This window comes from Diplotaxodon limnothrissa, linkage group LG7 (assembly GCF_057381915.1).
Source record: "Diplotaxodon limnothrissa isolate DT_005_m linkage group LG7, D_limnothrissa_male_GT1.1, whole genome shotgun sequence".
NCBI classification, from domain to species: domain Eukaryota; kingdom Metazoa; phylum Chordata; class Actinopteri; order Cichliformes; family Cichlidae; genus Diplotaxodon; species Diplotaxodon limnothrissa.
In genome coordinates this window covers 10,501,894-10,526,262 of record NC_140602.1, presented here as the reverse complement: position 1 = coordinate 10,526,262, position 24,369 = coordinate 10,501,894, and the positions used below count along the sequence as shown (strand labels likewise).

At 39.2% G+C, this 24,369-nt stretch overlaps 1 protein-coding gene across 1 annotated transcript; it reads left to right on the top strand.

Annotated features, from left to right (window-relative positions):
• The first annotated feature begins 596 nt into the window (after positions 1 to 596).
• On the top strand, positions 597 to 18,654 carry sema3e (sema domain, immunoglobulin domain (Ig), short basic domain, secreted, (semaphorin) 3E). Its single transcript, XM_085359175.1, has 17 exons — positions 597 to 729; positions 8,403 to 8,563; positions 11,080 to 11,139; positions 11,421 to 11,540; positions 13,077 to 13,170; positions 13,444 to 13,560; positions 14,208 to 14,350; positions 14,435 to 14,549; positions 14,979 to 15,048; positions 15,126 to 15,270; positions 15,595 to 15,820; positions 16,042 to 16,133; positions 16,551 to 16,592; positions 16,827 to 16,996; positions 17,368 to 17,438; positions 17,717 to 17,850; positions 18,154 to 18,654. The coding sequence occupies exons 1-17, from the start codon at positions 597 to 599 to the stop codon at positions 18,652 to 18,654; spliced, it is 2,394 nt and encodes a 797-aa protein (XP_085215301.1).
• The last annotated feature ends 5,715 nt before the right edge of the window (positions 18,655 to 24,369 follow it).

Below are 24,369 nucleotides of genomic sequence, written 5' to 3'. Positions count from 1 at the left end.
GCTCCAGCTCCAGATCTGCCTGTCTGCCCTCCTACTGGGATAGACTTATACACTGAGGTTTTACAAATTAGCATCTACACCTTTGTGGGATTCATAGATCTGATTTTTCTACCTTCTTTTCATTCATCACATCAGAAAGAGTGGATCTAAGCTGTTCATACAGACAGACAAAAAAAAAAACAGACGGACTGACATATGGACAGAGGACAGTGAGCACTGCGGCGTGAATGTGGCAAGTGGACTTCTCTTCTCCCTGGTTACTAAAACCAAACAAGGATAATACCCAAAGCACTACCCTGTCCACAGAGGTAGTGGGTGGATGCAGCTTTCAGTCGACTGCTATAGGGGAAAGCAGGGGCTATATAGAAGCTGCAGAGATACACTGAGCCAATTCACATTGTTTTGATCATTAGAAAATGGACTGCTACCTCCAAGCAAGCTCTTGTTGGATTGTTATATTAAAGATTGTATCTTACTGAACAGTATTTGCAGAACGCTGCTGAGCAAACACCTGTGGGCAATTTCTTTTTTCCAAAGACCTCGGAGGCTACGTTGAGACTCTGGACTTGCATGGCTTCTAAATAGGCAAATGTAGAATGTTTATGTCAATGATGATGGTAGAGTGCATACGGACTGTGTATCTCTCACTGATGCTGCTGTATATTGCTCTGCTGGGCATGACACACACAGCACACAGCATCAACCCAAGGATACGTCTCTCCAACAAAGGTAAGAAATATCTAATGTGTGTTTCTTTTCATTTATTTTGTCAATAAATATTTATATAGCATGCTTTAAAATGCTTCCTGTGCTTCATTAATATAGAGACAATTTGATTTTTTTGACACTGTCAAAAATTAATCAGCGCACTTTGATTTTTCTGCACAGACTAATAACTGGAAATTGGAAATGAGACAGGTATAATGCAAAATCATTGTCCATACTTAATAGACTTCTGCTCTCTGCCAGTAGTGACTGTAGCATAGTTGATGACTGCACTAAAAATTTAATAGCTAATGTTAGTTTTTATACAGTTTTAAAGCATTATAGTTTCCTGCAGAAAATATGCATAAAGTTATACATAAGCAATGAAATGATGCATCAAATGCTCAGTGAAAAAATAGTGAAGTTAAAAAAAGTGCTATTCTTTGGACGTGAGTTCAGGATGCTGTTAGTTATCATTACCGTGTAATGAGATGTTTATTGAAGATTTATGTTTTAACCTGGCACTGCGCAGCGTTGGCTCAGGGAAGACTTTGGGAAGTGCACCCTTTTTTTCACCCACTGTTGATATGTAAGGAGCCTCCTTGTAGTTTGTTTTGGTGCCCCAGCCATGGTGGTTGAGAATCTAAAATGTGGCTTTCTCTCATGCTATACTGGTGGTGTGATGGAAACGTTGTTTATTTCTTTTCTTGGTGCACGGGAATGTGCGTGCGTGCACGTGCCAGTTAAAGTGTGTGTGGGAGTTTGCAATGCCCTGGTATGTAGACTGATTTTTGTGTATCTCTTAGACAATAATGAGGGTTTTATCTTTGCAGATAAAACTCTTGAGTAAACACTGGCCTTTTCTCACAGTTTCTTTGATCTCTACAGCAACAGAAGGTGATGATTTCACATAAGCCTGTTAGTCATGGTTGAAAATAGGTGTGGAATTTGGATGGTCAATAACTCAAAAATACGTGTTTGGACTCAGTTATGAAAGCTGACAAGTCTGGTTCATCAGTAAGAGGGTGTGCTGTTTTATGATATGTACTGCACGCGTTATTTTTCTCGTCTTTGCTCATGTGTCAGCAATAGCACAATAACTTACAATGAAAAGTAAGGCAAAGTTCGCACCAAAACAAATGTTAGAAAATCACCACTGATATGCTTAGTCACAAAAAGTAGGTATTAATTATGATTGTTACTTTCGGTTCATTAATTGCCCAAGGGGCGAGCTGAGACACTCACTGACATACCACCTAGCACTCTTTCTTCCTCTCTCTCTCTCTCTCTCGCTACATGCTCTGGCTAGCACAGGGGAGCTTGAAATGGCTGCAGTTGGATCCTATCATTATGGAATGAAAAACATCTAAGTCCTAATTTATGCCTCATGGGCTGTTCTGTCAGTGATTTTTTGCACACACCCTAAACTCACACATATGCATAAACAAAGAGAGACACATGTACCGGAGAAAGAAATTCTGTAAATTCTTCACACACTGACAATTTGAATGCAGTTCAGGAAGATGGAAAGAGATGGATGTGGTTTTACTAACCTATTCCTAGAAGTATGACCATATTATCATAACATTTGGTATCAAAGCAGGTTAGAAAAACTAAATTCTTCTATTTAAGAGAAGGTTTAATAATGGGAAAGAAAATATTATAATATCAATAATGAAATACTTGTATTCTGCTTTTGGTTAGATGGGCCGATCCATGATGTGGGATCAATAGAAAGCTCAATAAATGAACAGGTCAAATTTCCAGAGTTTGTGAGATTGAATTCCTCTGGGCCCATTACCATGTGTTTTAAAGATGGCATTACTGCCATACAGTATGGACCTCTCTGCGCTTTTATGTGAGCCATACTTTGCACGTTTTATGGCAGAATTATTCACTATTTCTTTTTTTGATCTTTTCCCAATGTTCTTTTCGAGACTTCTGTTCCAGTGAAGACCTCTTTAAATGCATTTAATTCACTTTAATCCCACTCATTCTTTCATGTGCTTACACATCCAGTTAACTCCGAGCTGTTACCTAAATCATATGGTGTATCGAGTTACAAACACAGACTCTGTGCTGTTTGACCGTAATCTTCTGCTGCAAAGATTTAAAAGACTTTAAAAATAACATAAAGATGTTAATGCATCTCAGTTGCTTGGGCTTTTGCCCAATAAAACCCCCTAAGTCTTGGACTATAGCACAGAAAGCCCCCATTAGCGAGATATGCTGACCATAAAACAAAAATAAAAAGATACTGTTTGTTTTGAAATTTTCGGCCACAGAGCCATGCAGTTTGGATTTGCATCATTCAAGGTGCTTGGCAGCAGGTTGTTTTTTCAGCTCTCCAGGACTGTGAAGTGAAATGAGCTCTTCCTTTAGGACAGCCATCAATTTTGCTGCTAATGAAGCTGTTGCACAGCTAGCATGTTGACAGGCTGCAGATAGGTGGTCAGACTTAGATGTATTCTGCTGCTTCCTCAGCACTTTCATCATACTTGGCCTAAGCTGCTGAGAGTTTGATGCAGCAGATTTCATAGTTTGCATAGTTCTAATGACCCAGCTGGAAAAAAAAAAGTCACACCCAGAAACGTGTGCATTTAATTTATGAACAAATTGGAACAATAAATTGCTTGTTTAGCAAAGCTAAAACATCACTTTCTCCTGCCACATAATAGATACCTACACAGAACAGTAAAAAAAAAAGGAAGAAAAATAATGACCATTTTAAAATAATTAAATTGACCAGGAATTTCCTCAGTCGTCTGCCAAGGACACGTTTTCACTAAAGCTGTAAGCATTTAGTAACAAAAATATTTTAATGCAGCGAGTCAATAAAGGGGAAAAAGGTGTTCTGGCAAGGTTAAAATCATACTGCATACCGCTTATATAAATAAACAGATGCACTTTCTTTATTTTGTCCAATTGGAAACTTCAAGAGAAAGAAAGTTAAAAAAAAACAACAAAAAACAACAACTTGTGAGCTGAATTTCATCATTTACTATTTCTTTCACACGAGTGAGCAAAACATGCTTTTTATTAAAGAAACGTTACAGTGTAGGTATAGATAAGTAAATACACTGGTCGAGAAATACAAAGCTTGTGCTTAGCATTGCCTTTCTTCAGTAGAAACTGTAAAACTGTGTGATTTGAGCAGAGGCAGCAGAGGTGCAAGCATCTGTGAGCACAGGTAGCAATTACTCATGTCCTTTGAAACTATAATTTTAGAGGTGCCACTCCAGACAAGAAAAAGCTTTTTCTGTGTACTTTACAATCTTGAAATGATGAATATGTGGGTGACTTTCATCTGGGGCTAAGATGGAAAACACCAGTGTGACTCTAGATGTGTTTGCCTCAAAAGAAATGGGGATTTTTGCTTCTTGTTTTTTCTACTTACATATAATGTGTTAAGTGAGGAGTCCCATTATGTTTCTTGCCTCTGTGTGTGAAGAGGCCTATAATTAGCATTTACCACACTGCATCGCGGTCACAGCACAAGTCATACTGTAGACCTTAAATCAAACAGCTAGAAAATGAAGGGAATGGTGGCGTAAATCACACCTTTTAGGCTAGCACAGGAAAAGGGATCATCTTTCAGCCTTCTCCAGTCGCCTCTACAATCACCCTTCTCATATTCTCATTTTGTGTGTGTACATCTCACCATCATTTTTTTTCACCCATTGTGTTATGTATGTGTTCTCTGGTTCATTAATGAGATGTCCAGAGGGGAAGGCAGCTGGTGAAACTCTAATATCCTTTCTGACCTTTTTGCAGTGAAGGGAGCATGAAGACTAGGTGAGTTAAGTTTGTAACAGAGAAGCATAGATAGGACAAAAATGGTGCCTCTGTAGAGTCTAAGCTGCAATGATATTACAAGGGAGGAGGATGAAGGATAGCAAAAGTGATGGATTCATTGTGGATATTGTTTGTTGTAGGCTGGTGCATCAAAGAGAGTAAATAACAGGAAAGGTCTCTCTTATTTCACTCTGCCAGCTTTTGGGGGGAAAATAAGAAGAGAGGAGAACTGTAATAAATGGTTTCACACAATATTGATCCAAAGCGTTTTTAATGTCCCCAGCTAATTATATGCAGCTAATTATGTTCAAAAGAGTGAGTGTCCACAGCCATCTGTAAAGCACATTGGATGCTCTGTCATGGTTTGGGGATGCATTTCAGCCAGTGGTGTTGGAGAGCTTAGCAAATTTTTCAACACAACCTTGAAAAAAGTCTTGAAAAACTCCATATACACCACATATCTAGTATGATTCAATAAATCGCTAGTGTGGCTAAAGACTTGTGGACAGTACTGCATTCACCGTGCTGGAATTGACATTGAAATCAGTTTGTACATTCTGGTCCTTTAACATACAGCGCCGATATACATCAAGTTATCCAGTAAGTCCTTCATTTTTATCTCAGAGGCCACATAGCCTACTTCATATATGACTGAAGGAGTAACAGATGGGGACAGGCTTTAATTACATGTCAGTCAAAGACGGCACAGTGATATATTCACAAACCTTGCAAAGAGATGAAGTACGTATGAGGTGTATGTATCTGCTTGCCTTTTGATGTGGTTTTTATCTTTTATCTTATCTTAATTTATAACTTTATTCAGGAAACATACTTGCACTCTTGTCATTACAGAGAAGCACACTCTGTCTCACCCTCCACAGACACACCATGTGGGTTTCATTTTGCTCTGTGACATCATTCCCCCTCACACAAGGGAATATAGAAACACAAGGCTGTATACCGATAATGGCATAACACCACAGTTCTTCTGCTCCTGACCCCACCCCCAGGAGTTCTGCAGTCTCACTCAGGCTTTCAGGAGAACAGACCCCCTTCTCATTTTTTTTTACCCTTTAACAGTTCACTTCAATAATTCTCTTTGTTTCTGTTCCTGCACAAGTCCCATTACTCAGTGTAATACGCGTAAGCTTATTTTGCTGGAAATACGAGCCTGTCTACCTCAAGTTTAGGTTAAATGTGTGCTTAGTCCTTGGCAATATACAAAATTATGATAGATACTTTAATTTGTGTTTTTAAGTTTCCAGGGGAATGTTCTTTTTTTCTCCATGATCTCCTGTGTGCAGTTACCTTGGTTTATGTGGCCATAGATGAAATGCTGCTAAAGTACTGCTGCACACTTGGAGACACACGCATACACATACTGTATCCCCTCATACAGCAAAACAGTATTTCCATACATGGATAAAGAAGAGATGACAAAGTTTATTTTGATTTCATCACATCAAATCTCCTTAAACATCTATCAGCACTCCTCAGACAACCGATGAAAGTGTGCGCCTTGTGGGAGTCCATTTTCTTTGTGTCTGTCATTTGAAGTGGGATCACAGTAGGGCCATGTGTCTCTTTGGCAAAGTTGCTGGTAGAGAAACACCCTCTTCCTCCTTCCAACTACTTAGCTGTTGGCTAAGGAGCTGTCACTGGCTGCAGATGGTGAGAGAGCGAGAGAGAGACAGAGAGAAGTGTGGAGAATTGTGGAAATCCCCCCATTCCTTTATTCAGCCAGTGGGGTGGCATGCACTTATAATAACAGAGGAGAAATCTTTAAACAACTCCTCTGAAACATCCTTCAGTTCATCTGTATAATCAGAAGATCCACTGATTGTATTTTTGTAACTTCAACTGTAATTATAACATTTTTTATATGTGATTATAGGTTTTTAGAACTTGCATTTTTGCATTTCCTTTTCTTTTTCTTTCTTCAAATGAACATTGCTTACTGTAAAAACATTCCAGTTCAAAAGAGGTGAACACCATATATCTACAATGTAACAAACAAATCTACACAATTAAATGTAAGTTTATTTGCAGTTTTTCTTGTGTGTGTGTGAGAGAGAGAGACTCCTACAGGTCTATCTTAGTGCCTTGTTATGTGCATGTGTCCATATAAATCAGCTGCAACTCATCTTTATTGACATAGACAAGTGAAAAGCAGATCGAAAAATGGGTTTGACTTACACACTGTTTATTCCATCATTTTAAATTGCCCTGTAAGTCAGTCATCTAAGTGAGTAGCTGCAAATTTGACATCACAAGAAAAAAGAAAGAGCTGATTGAAAGCCAGTGTTAGAGGATTGTGCTCAATGCAAGTCCAGCTTAGCACAGAGGGATTAAGGAGATAAAAAATCTGCATGTGAGTGACACAAAAACTGAAAGAATTCCGTGTATGTGTGGTGGGGGCTGTCTGTATGTGTATGTGTGTGGATTAGATAATTACAGGAAGCATGTCTGAGCCTTGGCAGAACACCACTGCCACTCTCCGTCTCTGCCACCTAACCATCAAAGATTTAATTCTACTCAAACAAACTGTCACTTGTCTCCAACGCAGAAATCTTAATAGCAACAAAACATACACAATCACCCATTCCTCTGTGGATACCTAATCCTATTTTAAACAAATAAAACTTTCCACGGAGTGGAGTACTGTTGCCAAGAGTGATCTGCAAAATAGGATAAACACTCTCTCCTCCTATCTTGGAGATCGAGTATCACTAAAAATATACAGCGCCTAGAAAAACAAATCATACAATTACCCCCTGCAGCCCTGGCACGTAGAGGCACCTCAGTATTGTTTTAAATAGTCCAAAGGCTGGTACAGTAATATGATTAAGTAGGTTATTTTTTTTTTCTCTTCTTTCAAAAGGAGTTTGATGTACAGTGTGAAGATGAACTACCATTTTCATGAAAAGTAGGACGAATAAATGTTTTGGGTTTTTTTCACAAATTCTAGCTTGTCTGGTTGGCTTGACCTAAGGTCTCAAAAAGCACCATTAACACACACCAGATCCTCTTTCTTCCTTTACGAGGGCACCTAGCCCAACCGATCATGTGTTAATGAAAGGTTTTTCAGGCCAGTGGAACCCAGAGGAAGTGCATGCCTCTGGAAGTCTGGGACTTAGTTTAAATCCCTCTCCCCCAGTCTTTCATGAAGATTACAGAGAGCAGGTATGGTGGGGCAGCCTGCCAAGCTCAATCTCAGGTGTGCATGTGCATGGGTGGTATTTGTGATGCAAACCATGTTTGCTGGTGCGTTTATGTTTATATAAAATGACATGCATGTGATGGTCCACTGCCTCCTTTTTAGAATAAGATTTCAAATCACCTAAAGTAAAACTGACAGGGAGTGGCAGCTCATCTAAACTAATGGCTGATAAGGAGCCAGTTCGCTTTCCTGTCTGACAAAACTGCTTCCTCTCAGTACAAGAAACCATAGCCTAGTGCAACTCAAATGACCCTTCTATTATACAAAAGATTACTTCCTGAATCGTTTCAGCTTTTTTGCATTTTCGAGATGTAGCTAAAAAGAGTCATCTTCTAAGAAATCACTTATTTGTCATTTCTTTCAGATTTAGGGATGATAACCACTGTTGAAGTGAGATATAGGTATCACTGAGAAGGGAGACATAAGATGGAAAGATAACCTTTGCTGTCTGTGATTCTCATGAGGTTGGTATGAATCAAAAACACATGTTGCAATATGACCTTGGCCACTTGAGCAGTTGGACTTTAGGCACAGGTTTCTACAGTTGTTAGAAATCTCTTGAGGAAGGGTGTCTGGCTGAAATTGACTTTCACTACAGTCAAAAAGCTACATACATGTAAAGTATATCTAAATGTGTGCTGTGTTTATTATTGTAATCAATTTATTTGTATTGTCTATATAGAGCTTTGGCAGCTGAACAGGACTTGGGTGTTCCAGAAACATGGAGTGTCACTTCAACCCCAGACCATGCTGCTGGATGAGGGCCACGAGAGGCTTTATGTTGGTGCCAAGAATGCTCTGTTCTCTCTTAGCCTGGACCAGGTTAACACACACCATGCAGAGGTGAGCCTGGTTTCTTTCCTTCCTGTCAGCAACTGCGATATTTAGACCCATAAGTCTATAGACTAGCCAAAATGAATGTAAACGCTTCTTTATCCGGCATGGGTTCAAAATGATGAGCTAAATATGGAAATGAATAAATAAAGAGGACGTTTTTTAAAACTTACTGGAGAGCTACATAACAACAGGCACTGTAAGGTTAAGGGGTGAACACAAAAACAGATAAATTATTTAAAAGTTATAGAGACAAGAGGAGAGTGGGAGAAACAGACAAACCAGCAGGACTGACAAGGCCAAATGCTAATTGGGAACATTTGGAAACAATTCGAGAATGACAGAGGCGGCGATAAGAATGAGACAGGATGCAATTAACACATCTCCCCTTTCTCATTTCTGAATTTCTACATCCTCACCTCACATTGTCCGATGAGATGCGAGCAGAGGAGACAAAGAAGAGAGGAAGTGAAACAACAGGCATTTAACATAACGAGACAGCCTTGCTTCAGGGCCTCATTTTAAAGCAATGTCAATTAAATATGACGTTTGGCACAACTGCAATGCTTAGGCATCAATAAATTGTTTTGTTATAACTTAACTTCTGCTAGTTTTAATTATAATCACAGAATGGCACAATATGACAATATAAAGCTCAGTAAGAAGAGATCAATTGGAAGAACTGAACATGATTTACGGAGACAGACAAATGAATGTATTTTGCGATTAGACTCAGATGACCCATGATGGCAGAATGGAATCCCAGCTGTGATAGGATTTAGAACAGGACCCCTGAAGTCTAGTGGTGGTGAAGATGAAGACTCAGACTTGAATAGTGTTCTGGCTGAAGTGTCTGAGGTGGAGGTGGGGAGGAGGTGGGCTGCGCAAAAGACAGTCTGAAAGGGAGAACGATGGAGAGCACAGATTTAAACTATGGCTGGCTCAAAGCGGGCAGGTGAGAAGATGAATGGTAAATGGCCTGCATTTGTATAGCGCTTTACTCAGTCCCTAAGGACCCCAAAGCACTTCACACTACATTCAGTCATTCACCCATTGGCAATGGCACACTACATTGTAGCCACAGCAGCCCTGGGGCGCACTGACAGAGGCAAGGCTGCCAGACACTGGCGCCACCGGGCCCTCTGACCGCCACCAGTAGGCAAACATGGGGTTAGTATCTTGCCCAAGAACATTTGGCATGCAGCCAGGAGGCAGCCTGGGATCGAACCACCAACCTTCTGATTAGTGGCTGACCTGCTCTGCCACCTGAGCTACAGCCACCCCATGGACTAGAGTAACGATGTCAGTTGTAAGACTGGCAGTGTGGGAAAACGGTAGACAGGTAAAAAGAAAAGCAGCCGAACACCCAGCAAAGCAGACACATGAGTGATTACAGCTTCCTTATTCCTTCCTTATTGAACTTACACATAAGCTTCATAAAGTTTAAACATGCAGTGGATCATCACAAATGCTTAATCAACAAATGAATATAAATAGCACTTGAATAGTTGTTTCAAAACTTCTCCTCCCACCTTGGTTTGTATATTCAAGCCATGTGTCATGCCTCTTTTTTACAATGAGGGTGAAAACATTTCTACAGAGAGTACACCTTTTCATCTTTGATTTTTTTCCCTTCTAGCAAGATTGCTCTCTGCTCTGGACTCCAGATGCATTTTAGGAATTAAGACATCTTTCAGCGTGGTGTGCTGAAATTGATTTCAGTCTCAGACAGGTGGACGGTCAACAAAGGAGATGAAAAAAGCGTATTAAGTAACAACAAAGACTCGGTTCCAGTCTTGCTGGCGGAGCTATGAGCAGGGATGGTGAACAGGTGTATCCCTTTCACCCGCAATGTATGACAGAGTCTTGACGTTAAATATATAAATCATGGTAAAAGCAGGAGAGAAGTCACTGGTTATGATATATGATCAAGTGCATGATCAAAGTTTCGACTCTTCATGAATTCTAGGCGTAATAATGAAAAAGAAAGATATTTTTTGACATTCTTACCACATTTCTCTTACAGTCTCCTAAAATTAAAAGCAAATATATATATATATATATATATATATATATATATATGTTGTCATGGAAACAGTTATGCTCATGAAGACATCATAAAATATAGTGGGGGGTTATTACAAAACAATGGACATATGTTGCAGATGTACCACATGCAGGGTTTAATTGCAAAGTGGTTTAAAATTATAGTTTTGAAGCATGAAATGCTTGCTTTTCCAACTCCTCTTTCACGATTGATCTTCCTTGCTTTCTTCTTTTCTTATATGTCATGTGGGAGGGACTAAGATGAGGGTAGAGAGAGAAGAAGCAAATTTAAGATGTGCAAACCGAGAAATGAGAAAACGGGAGAGAAACTGAAGACCCAGGGAAAAAGAACACACTCAGATACATCAATCATTGACAGAAGACAGGAAAAGACACATCAGTGGCCATAACAATTCTTTTGTGTGATATTTAAAGAGTGTAAAGAGTAAATGTGGAGGGACAATTATGCTGTGTTTCAGATCCAGTGGGCCAGTACAGACTATCAGGTGGAGGAATGTCTCATGAAAGGGAGGGAAAAGGTAAGGCTTCTGCAATAAAATATGACTGAATATACAGATGGTTATGTTCTTTGCTATAACTTGTTGTTATTATTATTGTTAACAGTAAGCACTAATGACCAGCTGAATATTTATTGGCCTGATATGTATATGATTATGAACCTGAACATGCTTTATCAATATTATTAATGATCCAGAAACACCCTGGCATGTTTCCATTGCCCATTTTTCACTGTTTGGTCCTAGTGTAAAAGAACAACTCCCTACCGACTTTACCTTCATCCTTGTAATTCCTCCAACAGCAAGAGTGTGCAAACTACATAAAGGTCTTACAACAGTACAACCAGACCCATCTGTTGGCCTGTGGAACAGGAGCCTTCAACCCTATCTGTGCTGCGGTCAGAGTTGGGCATACATGGCAGGTGAGCCCAGAAGAAAGAACCATACAATGCCATACCATACCACTAGGGCTGACTAAAGTGCTGTACAATCAGGTCAAACGGTAAAAGATACAGAAAAAAAAACACAAAAAAAAACAATCATTTTAGGAACCAAAAGTTTAAAAAACTTAATTTCAGACACTTCAAGGTCAAACAGAATTGTGAATTATGATCTTTAGTTCTGTTACATCATTCTAATTATTCACTTTCAATATTTATACTAAAAAAAGATGTTGGATTGGTTAATGGTGGATTTCACAACGAGGTACTGGCATCAAAATGAGCAACTAATCCCAGGTTCTTTACTCTTAATCCTACCCCTTATGATGGATATGAACATGAAGTGTTTTGATAAAGTTTCAGCCCTGGGTCTGCTCTGCTGTAAAAACACTGCACATGCTGCTGTAGATGTAAAGCTTTGGTTTTGGAGAGCATAAGGCTTTGTGCATGTGAGCGTCCATGTGGACACTCTCTGCTTATAAATTTAGTGAGCAGACGGAATAAGGTTTCCGCCCTGCATTCCAGCACTTGTCCAGTAGGTCAACCAAGCCAGGGATAGCTTCCAGGCAGGAACCACACTCAGTCATCACTCAGGTCATTGGAATGCTCATAGCTGAGCACACAACTCAGATATGGCTGATTTATGTAAGCACAGAAAACTTACATGCCAAATTGCCTCCCGAAATCATACATGTAGTACTTGAGATTGTATTCAGTCTTTAGTTACCTTTAATTTTGATCTTATTAATGTATACACTAGGAAAACCAAGATTAATAGATACTATTGAAATCGATTATGCCAACCAATGGCCAATCAACGTAATATCAGGTGGCTTAGATGTTTCAATAAAAGCACAAATCACATACCAAAGTACAGACTGGAAGTAATATTGATTAGATGTATTTTTGCTCTTTTCCATTTAGTTTTGATAGGCCACTTCTTATGATGAATGAGTTTAACCCCAGAACTGGCTTCTGTTACAGTCATGCGTAGGGGGGTAGTCACCTCACAGCAGGGTTCTGTGGCTGCACATAAATCACTGCAGTATATGACATCTCCCCTGGACTGCCATTGACTGTTAAAATCACTGGTGGCCCACAGCATGTGAGCTGTGGTTCTATAGGGAGTTCAGATCTGTATTTGTAAGCATGTGTGGGTCTGTTTGTGTGTGCATACTTCAGCTGTTAGCATCTGAACGGTAAAAGTGGTGATCTCATTATGAAATAAGAGTAGAGAATAGCTGGTTATACCCATCCAGACAGAAGTCCTCCATTTGGTCATCCATCACTTGTTGTCTCATCTATCTTCCTCCCTCATTCTAATCCATCATTTTCTGATCTTTCCTTTCTGCAGTTCTTTTCGATTTATTCCTCTACACATCAGCTTAAGGGATTTGCTTAGGTGCTGTCAAAGCTTTTGCGCAGGAGTAACTCTTTAGTGTGTGTTTGTGGCCCTGTTTTGTGAATCCCTGTGAAAATAACTACACATATATCAAAGTGTTTGCATGTTTTCCTCAGGACAGGCTGTTTGCTCTTGAAGAAGAGAGCATTACAAGTGGCAGAGGACGAAGTCCATATGACCCCAACAGTTCCTGCACATCAGCGTTATCCAGTAAGAACTGCTCAACTTACCACTCAACACCTCCCCATCTGAGGTTAAAAGATAAAGGCTCAGTTGTGAAATGACCATGTTTTCATTTTAGTTCCATGGTAAAGCATGTAAATCTCCTCTGGCCAGTAAACACTGCCACCTTGTGGTCTTTTTATTTAATTTATTTTAATAAATAATTATACTTTATATCATTTTAATCATATTTAAAGAAACTGCTGTTATTTTTTTTTAATAGCACTGTTATTACTTTGTGTCTGTCCATGTGTACATTAGGAGGAGAGCTTTATATTGGCCTCTACACTGACTACTGGGAGAACGATGGTGCTTTGTGTCGACTTAACAACCAGACCTACACACGCACAGAAAGAAACGACAGATCCCAGCTAAATGGTTGGTGTACATTACAGGATTGTAATAACATGTCCTTATTAATGCGAAGGGCAAATATGTCCATATGGCGTGGCAGTGCAAACTGTGACCTCCTACTCGTGTCGAATGTGACGTTAACTATCTGGCACACATGTTTCTTCTCAAACATAGCTTCAAGGCTTATAATCATGTTAAAAAAGATGCTCATGATTTACACTACATAATTAAAGTCAATATACACTGATTAGCCACAACATCAAAACCAGCTGCCTGGGTGTCCTGTGGTTTTGGCTCATGAGCATTTGCAGCAAATGCACTGGGTCCACTAGTTTGTGTGGTAGGGCCTCTTGATCTGACTTACGCCGGCATGTGCCACAGGTACTCAATCTCAGTTGGACCTCCAGAGTTTAGGGGCATGCACTCTTTGTTGTATTGTTAGACACTTTTGCTGGGGAGGTGCACTGAAGTCATTTTTATGGTGTGGGAGGGGTTTTATTGTTGTGGCTGATCAGTGTAACTGTGCTAATTAGTACTAGCTTTGAGATTTTTTCATATTTATTATATGTTTTCTTAATAAATCATATATTCACATTTATTTTCCTAAAAAAATGTTCATATAACACTTTTTTTTATGTTTCATTGTATGCAACTAATTCTTCTTCCTACAGAACCCAAATTTGTTGGGTCTGCAGTTATACCTGACAATGATGACAGAGGTGATGATAAAGTTTACTTCTTCTTCACTGAGCGAGAGATGGATGCCGAAGGTGTGACCAAGGCCGTTTATTCCCGTATTGGACGGGTCTGTGCGGTGAGAACACTACAGAAACAAAATCCAACCAAAATGTTTATACTGACCGTGACATTAAAACCTATACATGCCTTTATCTCTCAGAATGACCAAGGAGGACAGAGGATGCTGGTGAACAGATGGACCTCCTTCCTGAAAACTCGTCTGATCTGCTCTGTGGCTGGACCCAATGGCATCGATACGCATTTTGATGAGCTCGGTAAAGAAACAACAAAGCCTTACAAGCCACGTTATCTAATGATTGCTTTTTTCTTCTTCTTCTTTTTATATCGCACCCATCCACATTTACAAGTTTCAGATGTTCATCACATCTTGTGTCAATGTCTCATTCATTACTGCTGCCTTTGCCACACAAACCATCCCATTTAGAGGGAAAAATGTGATTAATGAGACATCATGAGAATAAATGAACAACTCCCACTGCTTTACTGGAGATGTCAAAGATGCATTAAAGGCACATCTAACCATCTGCATGAAAAAAAAACCTTTCTCTAAAACTTTGAACTAAATTTTAATGCCAGCATGCTAACATACTCAGAATGGCAATGATAAGAGACAAAAAAATGTCAGCTTCATGTGTGCTCAACAATATACACACTAAATCTAAATGATACATTTTGTGTTTCAGAGGACGTGTTTGTGCTCAACAACAAGGATGAGAAAAACCCAGAAGTCTTTTGCCTCTTTAGCACAACAAGGTGAGAAATGAGATGTCAGCATTTCATTAAAGAATTTCGCTCTCTATCAAATTTACTGATGAACCCTTTCTTTGTAGTACGGTGTTTAAAGGTTATGCAGTCTGTGTCTATCACATGGATGACATCAGAGCAGCCTTCAATGGGCCTTTCGCCTTCAGAGAGAGACCTGAGCATCACTGGACACCTTATGAGGACAGAGTCCCCTATCCTCGACCTGGATCTGTGAGACCCAAATTTGAAATAAATCACGTTTATGTGATTTAATTAACAGTTTCACCAGCATTGTTTATCGAGGGCACTCTCCTATTCTCACATCCAGTCTGTGTTCAGAGCGGATGTCCTTTAAAATACAGAGTGCTGAAAGAATGCAGAGCAGTGTCAGTGAATGTCAGCACTGTTGTGGCTACCTTAGCAGGTCATGCCAGGGCAGTTTGAGCATGACTAATGCGTGTCAGCTTTTTTCTTTTCAACTTATGCAGTGAGGAAGCAATAAATAGTCTTTGCTTATCTTTGTCCCATCCTCTTCTCTATTTGCTTACATCACAGTGTGCCAGTAAAGTGAACGGTGGTGGCTTCTCCAGCTCTAAGGAGTTCCCTGATGAGGTCCTGCGTTTTTTGCGTTCTCACCCAGTGATGTATAATCCAGTCCTTCCGCAACATCATAGACCAGTCCTATTACAGACAGAACCAGGCAGAAGAAAGTTGACCCAGATTGCAGTTGACAGAGTCCAAGCCCAAGATGGACACTACCACGTTCTTTACATTGGCACAGGTATAGGCACTTTACTGGACTGCATAAATCCATGCAAAACGTGCAAGTAATGAGTATTTCATCAAAAAAGACACCAAAGAAATTTAATAGGTGTTCTGTAAAAACAAATACAAAGTCATTGCATAAATAGTTTTAAAACAACATTTTCTTACCATTTCACACATAACTTGTTTGTTTGCTTTTGTTTGCAGAAGTATAATGTTTATCTCTCCTTCTGTTAGATGACTCAGTGGTGTTGAAATTTATCACCATCTACAACAAAGACACAGATACTATGGAGGAGGTGCTGCTGGAAGAGCTAGAAGTTTTCAGGGTACCATATTTTTTTGCTCCAGAATGTGAAAGCAAAGTAGACTTTGTTCCCAAGTGAATTCTGCATTATAATACGTCCACACCATAATTCAGTTGCTGCAGCGACACCACGAGAGGATAATGATTTGCTGATTTTCTTGCTTTCGATCATCAGAAGAGTACAAGTGTGATTGTTCAACCTGACAGCTGAGAGATCTTCATTATAACATGAATACATTAGCTCTTCTCTACTAAGATCAGTTACATCTGAAAATTACTCAACAAGAAGTGGTTGCTGCTGTTTTCATTAAGAGCTGATTTGGTATGGACAGAAGAATGACAAGAGGCTTTCAGCTATGGTTTTTAATAGCATACAATGAACCAACCACTTATTCAGCTTTATTCTTAAATAACAGTAAAGTTTTTCCCTTTTTTGCAGGTAAAAACACCAGTGACAGAGATCCTAATATCACCTAAAAGGGTAAGACAATAATCTGAATAGTTATTTGTGTTACTAATGCAGTTCTGCAGTTCTCCTGTTTAGCCACAAGATGATAACATTGTGACAGTATGCATAACACTGTATTGACATGATCTGCATGATTGCCTGTGCGTTGTTAAGTAGATCTGAGGAAAAGACATAATGTATATACAAAGTCTAATTTTAATTAGCCTGCAAATCAATTCTAATGGACCACATTTTTTTGGTTCACAGCAACAGCTGTATGTTGGGTCAGAAGAGGGTTTGGCTCAGGTCAGACTGCATCAGTGTGACCTCTATGGTTCAGAATGTGCTGACTGTTGTCTGGCCAGAGATCCCTACTGTGCCTGGGATGGTATCACCTGCTCCAGATACTACCCTGCTGGAGTCTACCCCAGCAGGAGGTAACAGCATATATACACAGCCTTCAGTACAGGAGTCATTTTCTTTTTATCGCAAATGTCTGCAAGAGCTATCATCTGTTTGCACCTTTAATAGTAGACACCCCCTCGGGTTCCATTTCAGGATCTTGCACTGAAAGTCACAATGCTGTGAAGCTGGTTTCCCAAGTCATTATCACAGACACTGAGAGACATGCCAGCCAGATGTTATGTAATGCCAATCAGTATGCACTTGATCACCCTCTTCCTCTTTCCATCTTTCCTGCTCTCTTTTCCCCACGCTCACGTTCTCTCTGTCTTTCTTTTCACCCATCGCTTGCACTTTCATCACATGTTCAAAATTACTCTCTTTTTGCTTCTCTCTCACTTTTTAGCCGACGATTCAGGCGGCAGGATGTGCGCCATGGCAACGCTGTCCAGCTGTGCAATGGGCTGCAAATTGATGGTTAGTGTATAAAAGAACTGTGGGATGTGCATGTTTGTGTGGGTGTGCATGGCCACTTGCCTGTATTTACTAGAATATTAAAAATGTTGTCAGACAAATATGGTTACATGTTGCAAAAACCGTTTTTAAAAAAAACTATGTGATTGGTGCACTTGTGCTATAGCAAAAGAACAATGAACAATTCAATGTACATTTACCAACTAATGAAAGGTCAAAGCAGCTCAATGTCATTTTTCTTGCCTCACTATGTTTTATGATGTGTGCGTATTGGTGTGTAGATGAAAAATGGCACAGAGCTAAAGACAGGCTGGTGTACGGGGTGGAGAGCAATAGCACTTTATTGGAATGTGTCCCGCGATCACTTCAAGCCAAGGTCCTTTGGTTCTTCCAGAAAGGAGGGGAGAACCATCAGGTAAGTCTGATGCATGTTTAAAATACAACGAACATACTTGTATTAAGTATGTTATTGTGATAAACAAGTTGTCACATTTACTTAGATGACAAGGTCCATAGATTGTTACAGATTTAAATGCGTATATCTTACATTCCATCTAATTCAGTAGTGTAGAGAAAGTCAGAAAGGTTATATTCCTAAAAATCTTTTTAAAAAAGTCACTGAGTTAAGCATATTATTAAAATACTAACATTCTGTCAACCTAATTCATAAAATGACATCAGTGGCATAAAAAGTTGTTTTATCTCTTGCTTCATGTAGGTTCAAGGTGATGAACGAGTTGTTGTGACCTCACATGGGCTGCTGTTCTTACGTGTAAGAGGTTCAGATGCTGGTGTGTACGTATGTCAGACGGTGGAACACGGATATGTGCACACATTGCTACGTATCACTCTACATGTGCTCAGAGGAGAGAAGGTGGAATCAGCAATCCACATGGTCAATGATGGAGATGGGGCAAAAGCAGCGGCTTTGTGTCACTCTTCCATGGGTCCCCCACCACGCCCCAGCATCAGCCCCAAATCTCTGGCACCATCCCTGGCATCAGGCTCCCACTCCAGGCTGTGGTACAAGGAATTCCTCCAGCTGATTGGCTATGGGGATGCTCAAAAAGTGGAAGAGTACTGTGAGAGAGTGTGGTGCTCTGATAAGAAACGTAAAAAGACTAAAAAAAAGTATGTTCCTCTGGCTGGTGAGAAGAGAGTGAAAGGAAAGGGAGGGGAGAACTCCCACAGAGCTCCCAGGCACACCTTGGACACCTGAGGAGAGCAGAGACTCACTGCACATACATACATGCACTCATACACAGTCTAAAGGTCAGACTCGCTCAGTGTTTGCACCATGTAAAAGGTTTTCACTTTGCTTTCGACAAGAGCAGTACAAAAAAAAAAGAGAGAGAAAGAACAGTAGCAAGCTGCCTCGCTGTTGTAGCTACATTCATTACTGAGTAGTTTGACTGTGTTGTTTCCTCTTGTTTAAAAAACACTGCCTTTTTTTTTTGTCGTATAAACTTATTTTTGGCGCCAATCAACATTACAAACTTAAGTGTCAGTATGGAGAAAGTGACCTGGAAGCATATGGACAACAGCAACATTGCTTCAAATCTGAAGAGACATGTGTTAATATCCGCTCCCTTGGATTGATCCAGCCTACCCCATCCCAGCTGTCAATTGAAGTGCACACAGAGGCTGCTTTACTTCTAATACAACGGTAAAATCCAGCAAACTCTTACGGCACCTACAGTGCCATGAGAGGGAACAACTGCCTTTTTACCTTATTTGTTACTACGGTAACTTATTTTCGGGGTTTTTTTTTTCTCTGAGTACTTTAGCTTTTTAGGTGTCATTAACTGGAGAATATGTTGTTTTTGAACAATGAAAAATAATTTGAGCATTATAATATTGCTATTTTGATTAGACTGCAGTCATGGCTTTGGGGTGTGTAGTTACAATGACCACAATACAAGGCGTGTTGTGATGCCACTGTTATTGATATTTGAGGCATGTTTCTGTTACAGTTGCACCCTTGATGAAAATAATTATTATCTAAGCACTTCTAAAAGTTTATACATTGGATGAAATGTGATCTTAGTAGTGGATCTCATTGTTGCTCTGTGTCTGCATTTATTATGTGTCTACTATTGTGATCAAATGTACCAACAGTATTGTGTGTATTGTATGCTGTATTTATCTAAAATTCAGGGTGGTCCTTATGTGCATATCTGATAATTATAACTGTGTATTCCAAAAATGATTTATCCTTCTCCGCTTCCTGACCTGTTCGCCTTCTGTTTTCTCTCGTACTGTTTCTCTTTCCTCCTTTTGACACTCTTTAAAGCCACGTTATGATTTTGTTTCTCATGAGTGATGCTGTAGATGGGCTTTACCACAAACAGTAATGTACATCACGAAATTTCTCTGTGAAGAAAAACACCAAATAAATGATAGGGTCACTAGCCAAGCATATCATTAGCAAAACTGATGAGTCGGTATGTATATTCAATTTATCCTGGAATGACAAGAAAAGAAATGATCTTACAGTGAAGTAGTCGTGTGGTAATTACTCCAGAGGACCATATTTCTTCTTTATTATTTATTTCTTTTCTTTTTTACATTGTTTTGATCTTTATGGTATGTGATAAAAAAAAAAAAAATCCACTTTTCTATGTCAGGCCTTAATGTCACTTATCATTCACCTTGAGTATTCTTGATAAAATGTTGTGTCTGCTATACCCCCTATAAATTCTTGTCATTAAAAAAAGATGGACCATCCTTCCCTGGTGTCACCTCTGTGGTTAAGCAATCAATAATGGCAACGCATACTCCGAGTGTGTGTAACAGCATACACACACAAACAGATGGAGAAAGTGGTTATGCAGTAGTAGTGATTAAAAAGACAAAACATATATATATATATATATATATATGTATAATTTTTATAATAATCTACTATAATATAATATATGTTTATATTTATTTTACCTCTATTATTTCTCAGCAAATAGAACTTCTTTGTTTTAATATCAACATTAAAACAACTGAAATGATCACAGCAAGATTTTCCTATATTTTATTAAAAAGAAAGCACACCAAATGTACCGACAGTATTATGTGTATTGTATGCTGTATGTATATTGTATACTATTGTATGGTAGCACACCATCTGTCAGTTCTAAGGTTTTACATATCAGGGCATCATAAAAATCACCTGGTCCATAGCAGCATAGTAGGTCTTAAAATTTGGTAAGCAACACATGGCATATTACACTGTGCAATTATTTAATAAAAATTAAGCCAACATGCAGAAGAAGTGTGTGAAAAATTAGTACACCCTTACTGCTTCCGTAAAAATTGAGAGTAAGTAGCAGCCTGGTGCTTATGATCAAATGCACTTGATTGTCCTTAAGTGTGGGCACCTCTAGGAAAGCAGTTCTGACAGTTTGTTGGTCTGGAGCTTTTAGATTTACAAACATAATCAAAAGAAGGAAAGGGAATGGAAAGCAATGACCTTAAAGGAGCAACTATTGCCTCTGATCAATCTGGGAAGGGCTATGAGACCATTTCCAAGCTATCTGAAGTCCATCATTCTACAGTGAGAAAGACTGTTCACTAGCGGAAAACATTCAAGACGGGTGTCAATCTTCCCAGAGTGGACATCCCAGCAAATTCATCAGAAAGCAAGACTGAGGATGCTCAGAGAAACTGCAAAAAAGAACTACATGTCAGACTCTGTAAGCAGCAATCAAAATATCAAACGTTAAAGTTCAGAAAAGTGCCATTTGCACTGGACAACTATGGCTTGTTTTGAAGTTTTGCCAAGAGAAGGTTGCTTCCCGATTAAAAGAAGGTGGTAGCATAGTTCAGGTTTGCCGAGCTGCACCTGAAGAAAGTACAAAACTTCTGGAACTTGATGTCCTTAAGACCAAAGTGGAGATGGCTGGCCATGAACCACAGCCCCACTTTTTTTTCTTTTCTTTTTTTTTGCATTTATATTATAGTCAGTGTTGGGAAGGTTACTTTTAAAATATATTGCACTATGGATTACAGAATACATGACCCAAAATGTATTTTGTAACGTATTCCGTTACATATTCCAAAGTAACTGTATTCTGAATACCACCTTTTTAAACGGTAACTGTAACAGAATACAGTTACTCATATTTTGTATTTTAAATACGTAACGGCGGTACATGTATTCCGTTACCCCCCAACACTGATTATAGTGCAGTATGTATTTACCTGTATAAAATGTCACCGTCACCGAAAAATACATCTAGGGCAACCAATAACATCTGTTCAGGGTTCTTTTTATTCTCCAGAGTGAAATACATACTGGGACATCAGACTCATTCACATTCCGCCTGGGTCTACCTGAGTCAGTGGGGTGCTGAAGGCATTTCAGAATGGAATTCATGCTGCTGATTTATTCCACATGGCTACCATAGCAACAGACTCAGTTCAGCTCACCTCCTCATCAAAGAATCCTTTTCTCTCTTTCGGTCAAGTTTTTAACACTGTTTCTTGGGCCCCTGTAACCAGTAGTCCCTGTGGTCACTCATAAATCATACTCTACTACATGAAACTTGTTCTCTTAGTTAAGCTCCAAAGTGCCTTCCTTTCTTATGGAATTAAACCCTTAATTCACCTCCTAAATTTGTCTTCTGATCCAACACATGGATTCCATCTGAGTAGATGAAAACAGATGGAAAAGAAAATAATAAATCTGGAACAACTCATATTAATTATGCATTTTAGGATTGAGAGGCAAATTAATTGTGCTCAAAACTCTGTAAACCAACAAAGACCCCAACAGTCAAAGGGCTCTGTAATAAAAACAGTACCCTTCCTTGGCTTTGTTGAGGATAATGCTCAGTCTTTTCCTCTGTTTGCAATTTTCCCATTTTTGTCCCCTGTTGTCTTTGTTGTTGCCACACAGCACTGCTTCCATCAGAATCCACTGTATTTGATTACAAGTGAAAATGCCACAGAAAAAAGGGGGAGGTTATCAGGCAGTGGAAAATGAACAAATGGTAAATGATCTGCTACAAGTACTAACACTCTTTAATGTTGTGTCCCTGTGCATTTTTGCAACAACTGATTGTGCTGTGCCCAGCAAATATGAACAGATAGCTCTCATAGTTTTCTCTCTTGTATAATATTTTTTAGTATATTTTGGTTTGGTTTTGTATTTTATAGCATCTGTCAACGTATGGGAATGAATTATTAGCTATGGAAGTGAAAGCTTGTACATCTGGAAAGGCAACATCAGTGCTGAAAGGTATATGCATGTATATTATAACGACACAGTTTTGTGTTAGGAGAGTCCAGGGGCTGAACCGGCCTGCCTGCGGACCTTTCCAACTAAAAAGATTTGTTTCACAAATGAAAAATACTATAAACCTGGACTGTTGACAGTTAGAATTGTATATCAGACGAGAGTGGAACATTTCTGCGAATCCAAAAGTCCAGATATTTGCTCCATTCACAGATGTTTACAGACCGTTCTTCAAAGAAAACAGGGATGCTACACAGTGGTAAACAAGACTCTGTCCCAGCTTTTTTGTGACAGGTTGTTCCTATAAAACTTTAAATTACATTATTTTTCTTCTTATAATAATAATTTTAAAATGTGATGTTTTCTATTTTCTGTTGTGAATGAAATATGGGTTTATAAAATTTTCAAATCATTCTGTCTTATTTGAATTTTTCATATTGTGACAACTTTTCAGGAAATGAGGTTGTATGATGGATGATAATACAAAAAATGTCATACACAAAAACACTGTACACACAGCAACAGGACAACATGTGCTATGCTGCCCAGTGTTATCTCAATGACAAAGCTGTCATAGAAGTATATTTCCCCAGCAGCCACTACATTAGATAACCAAAGTGAGAGAGCTTGTACTGACCCCTGAGTGGGCTTTGTTTTTGTATATTGCTTGCAATAGCACATGTGTCACCTATACAAGACATGAAAACTCAAATTACACATTCAAGAGGATTCACTCTGATTCATGTGTCAGTGTGCTTTTCTCTGATCCCAGGAATGACTTTGTGAATAATAAAGATCCCTACCAGCCATCAGTATGGGAGCTGCGATGTTTCCCACAGCGCCCATACTTCAGAAGACACGAGAGGCTTAGAAAGGACAGCTGAGCGAGTGAGAAAGATGGGAAGTGTAGATCATCTGGCTTTTCCGACTGATAGGCAAGGGAAAGCAGAGAAAGCAGAATGAGTCAGAGAGAGATAGGGAAATTGTGAAGAGAATAAAGCAAAGAAAAGAGGGCACAGAGTAACGTATACCCACTGAGGTGTGTGATGGGGAGCTCTGTGCTCCTGTCACCTTTGGGGTTTGCCTCTCCAGGGATAACAAACTTTGAATTATATTACTGCCTCATCTGGAAACCTGAACTCGAAATCTTCCAAGAGAGGTACCGGATGCAAGTGAAAAACTTGGTTGCCCTAAAATATCGTGCATGACAGACAGGTAAAAATTTGTAATGCTGCTCAGCACAACTCATTATTTTTTGGCATTTATTTGTATATTTTACCAACAGAATGCCTACATACTAATATGAAATGAAATTTCTTTTTGAAGAGAGAAGAAAAAAAGTTTAAAACAACAACACAGTCAGGAGATAGGAAAACAAAGCAATAAACAAAAAATCAATAAAAAAAATGCATCTGTGCAGCTTTATTTAACATCTCTATTCAGTAAAGTGCACTGTTTAGCGAAAGTAATGCATGAATACTGCGTCATGAATCTCAGTGTAATCACTACATTTATGTCCCTGTGGGGGCTGCTCTCTCCTCTAATCCATCTCTTTATCCCAGCGTCTTGCTCATTACATAACTCTGACCTTTGTACCATGTCAGCTCCAACAGCTGGCCAAGGCTGTTAAACACCAAACAACATGCACTGAGAAGCAGCAAATATTGGTCGTATTGGCTTTTATATGCAGGAGTAATACAATGA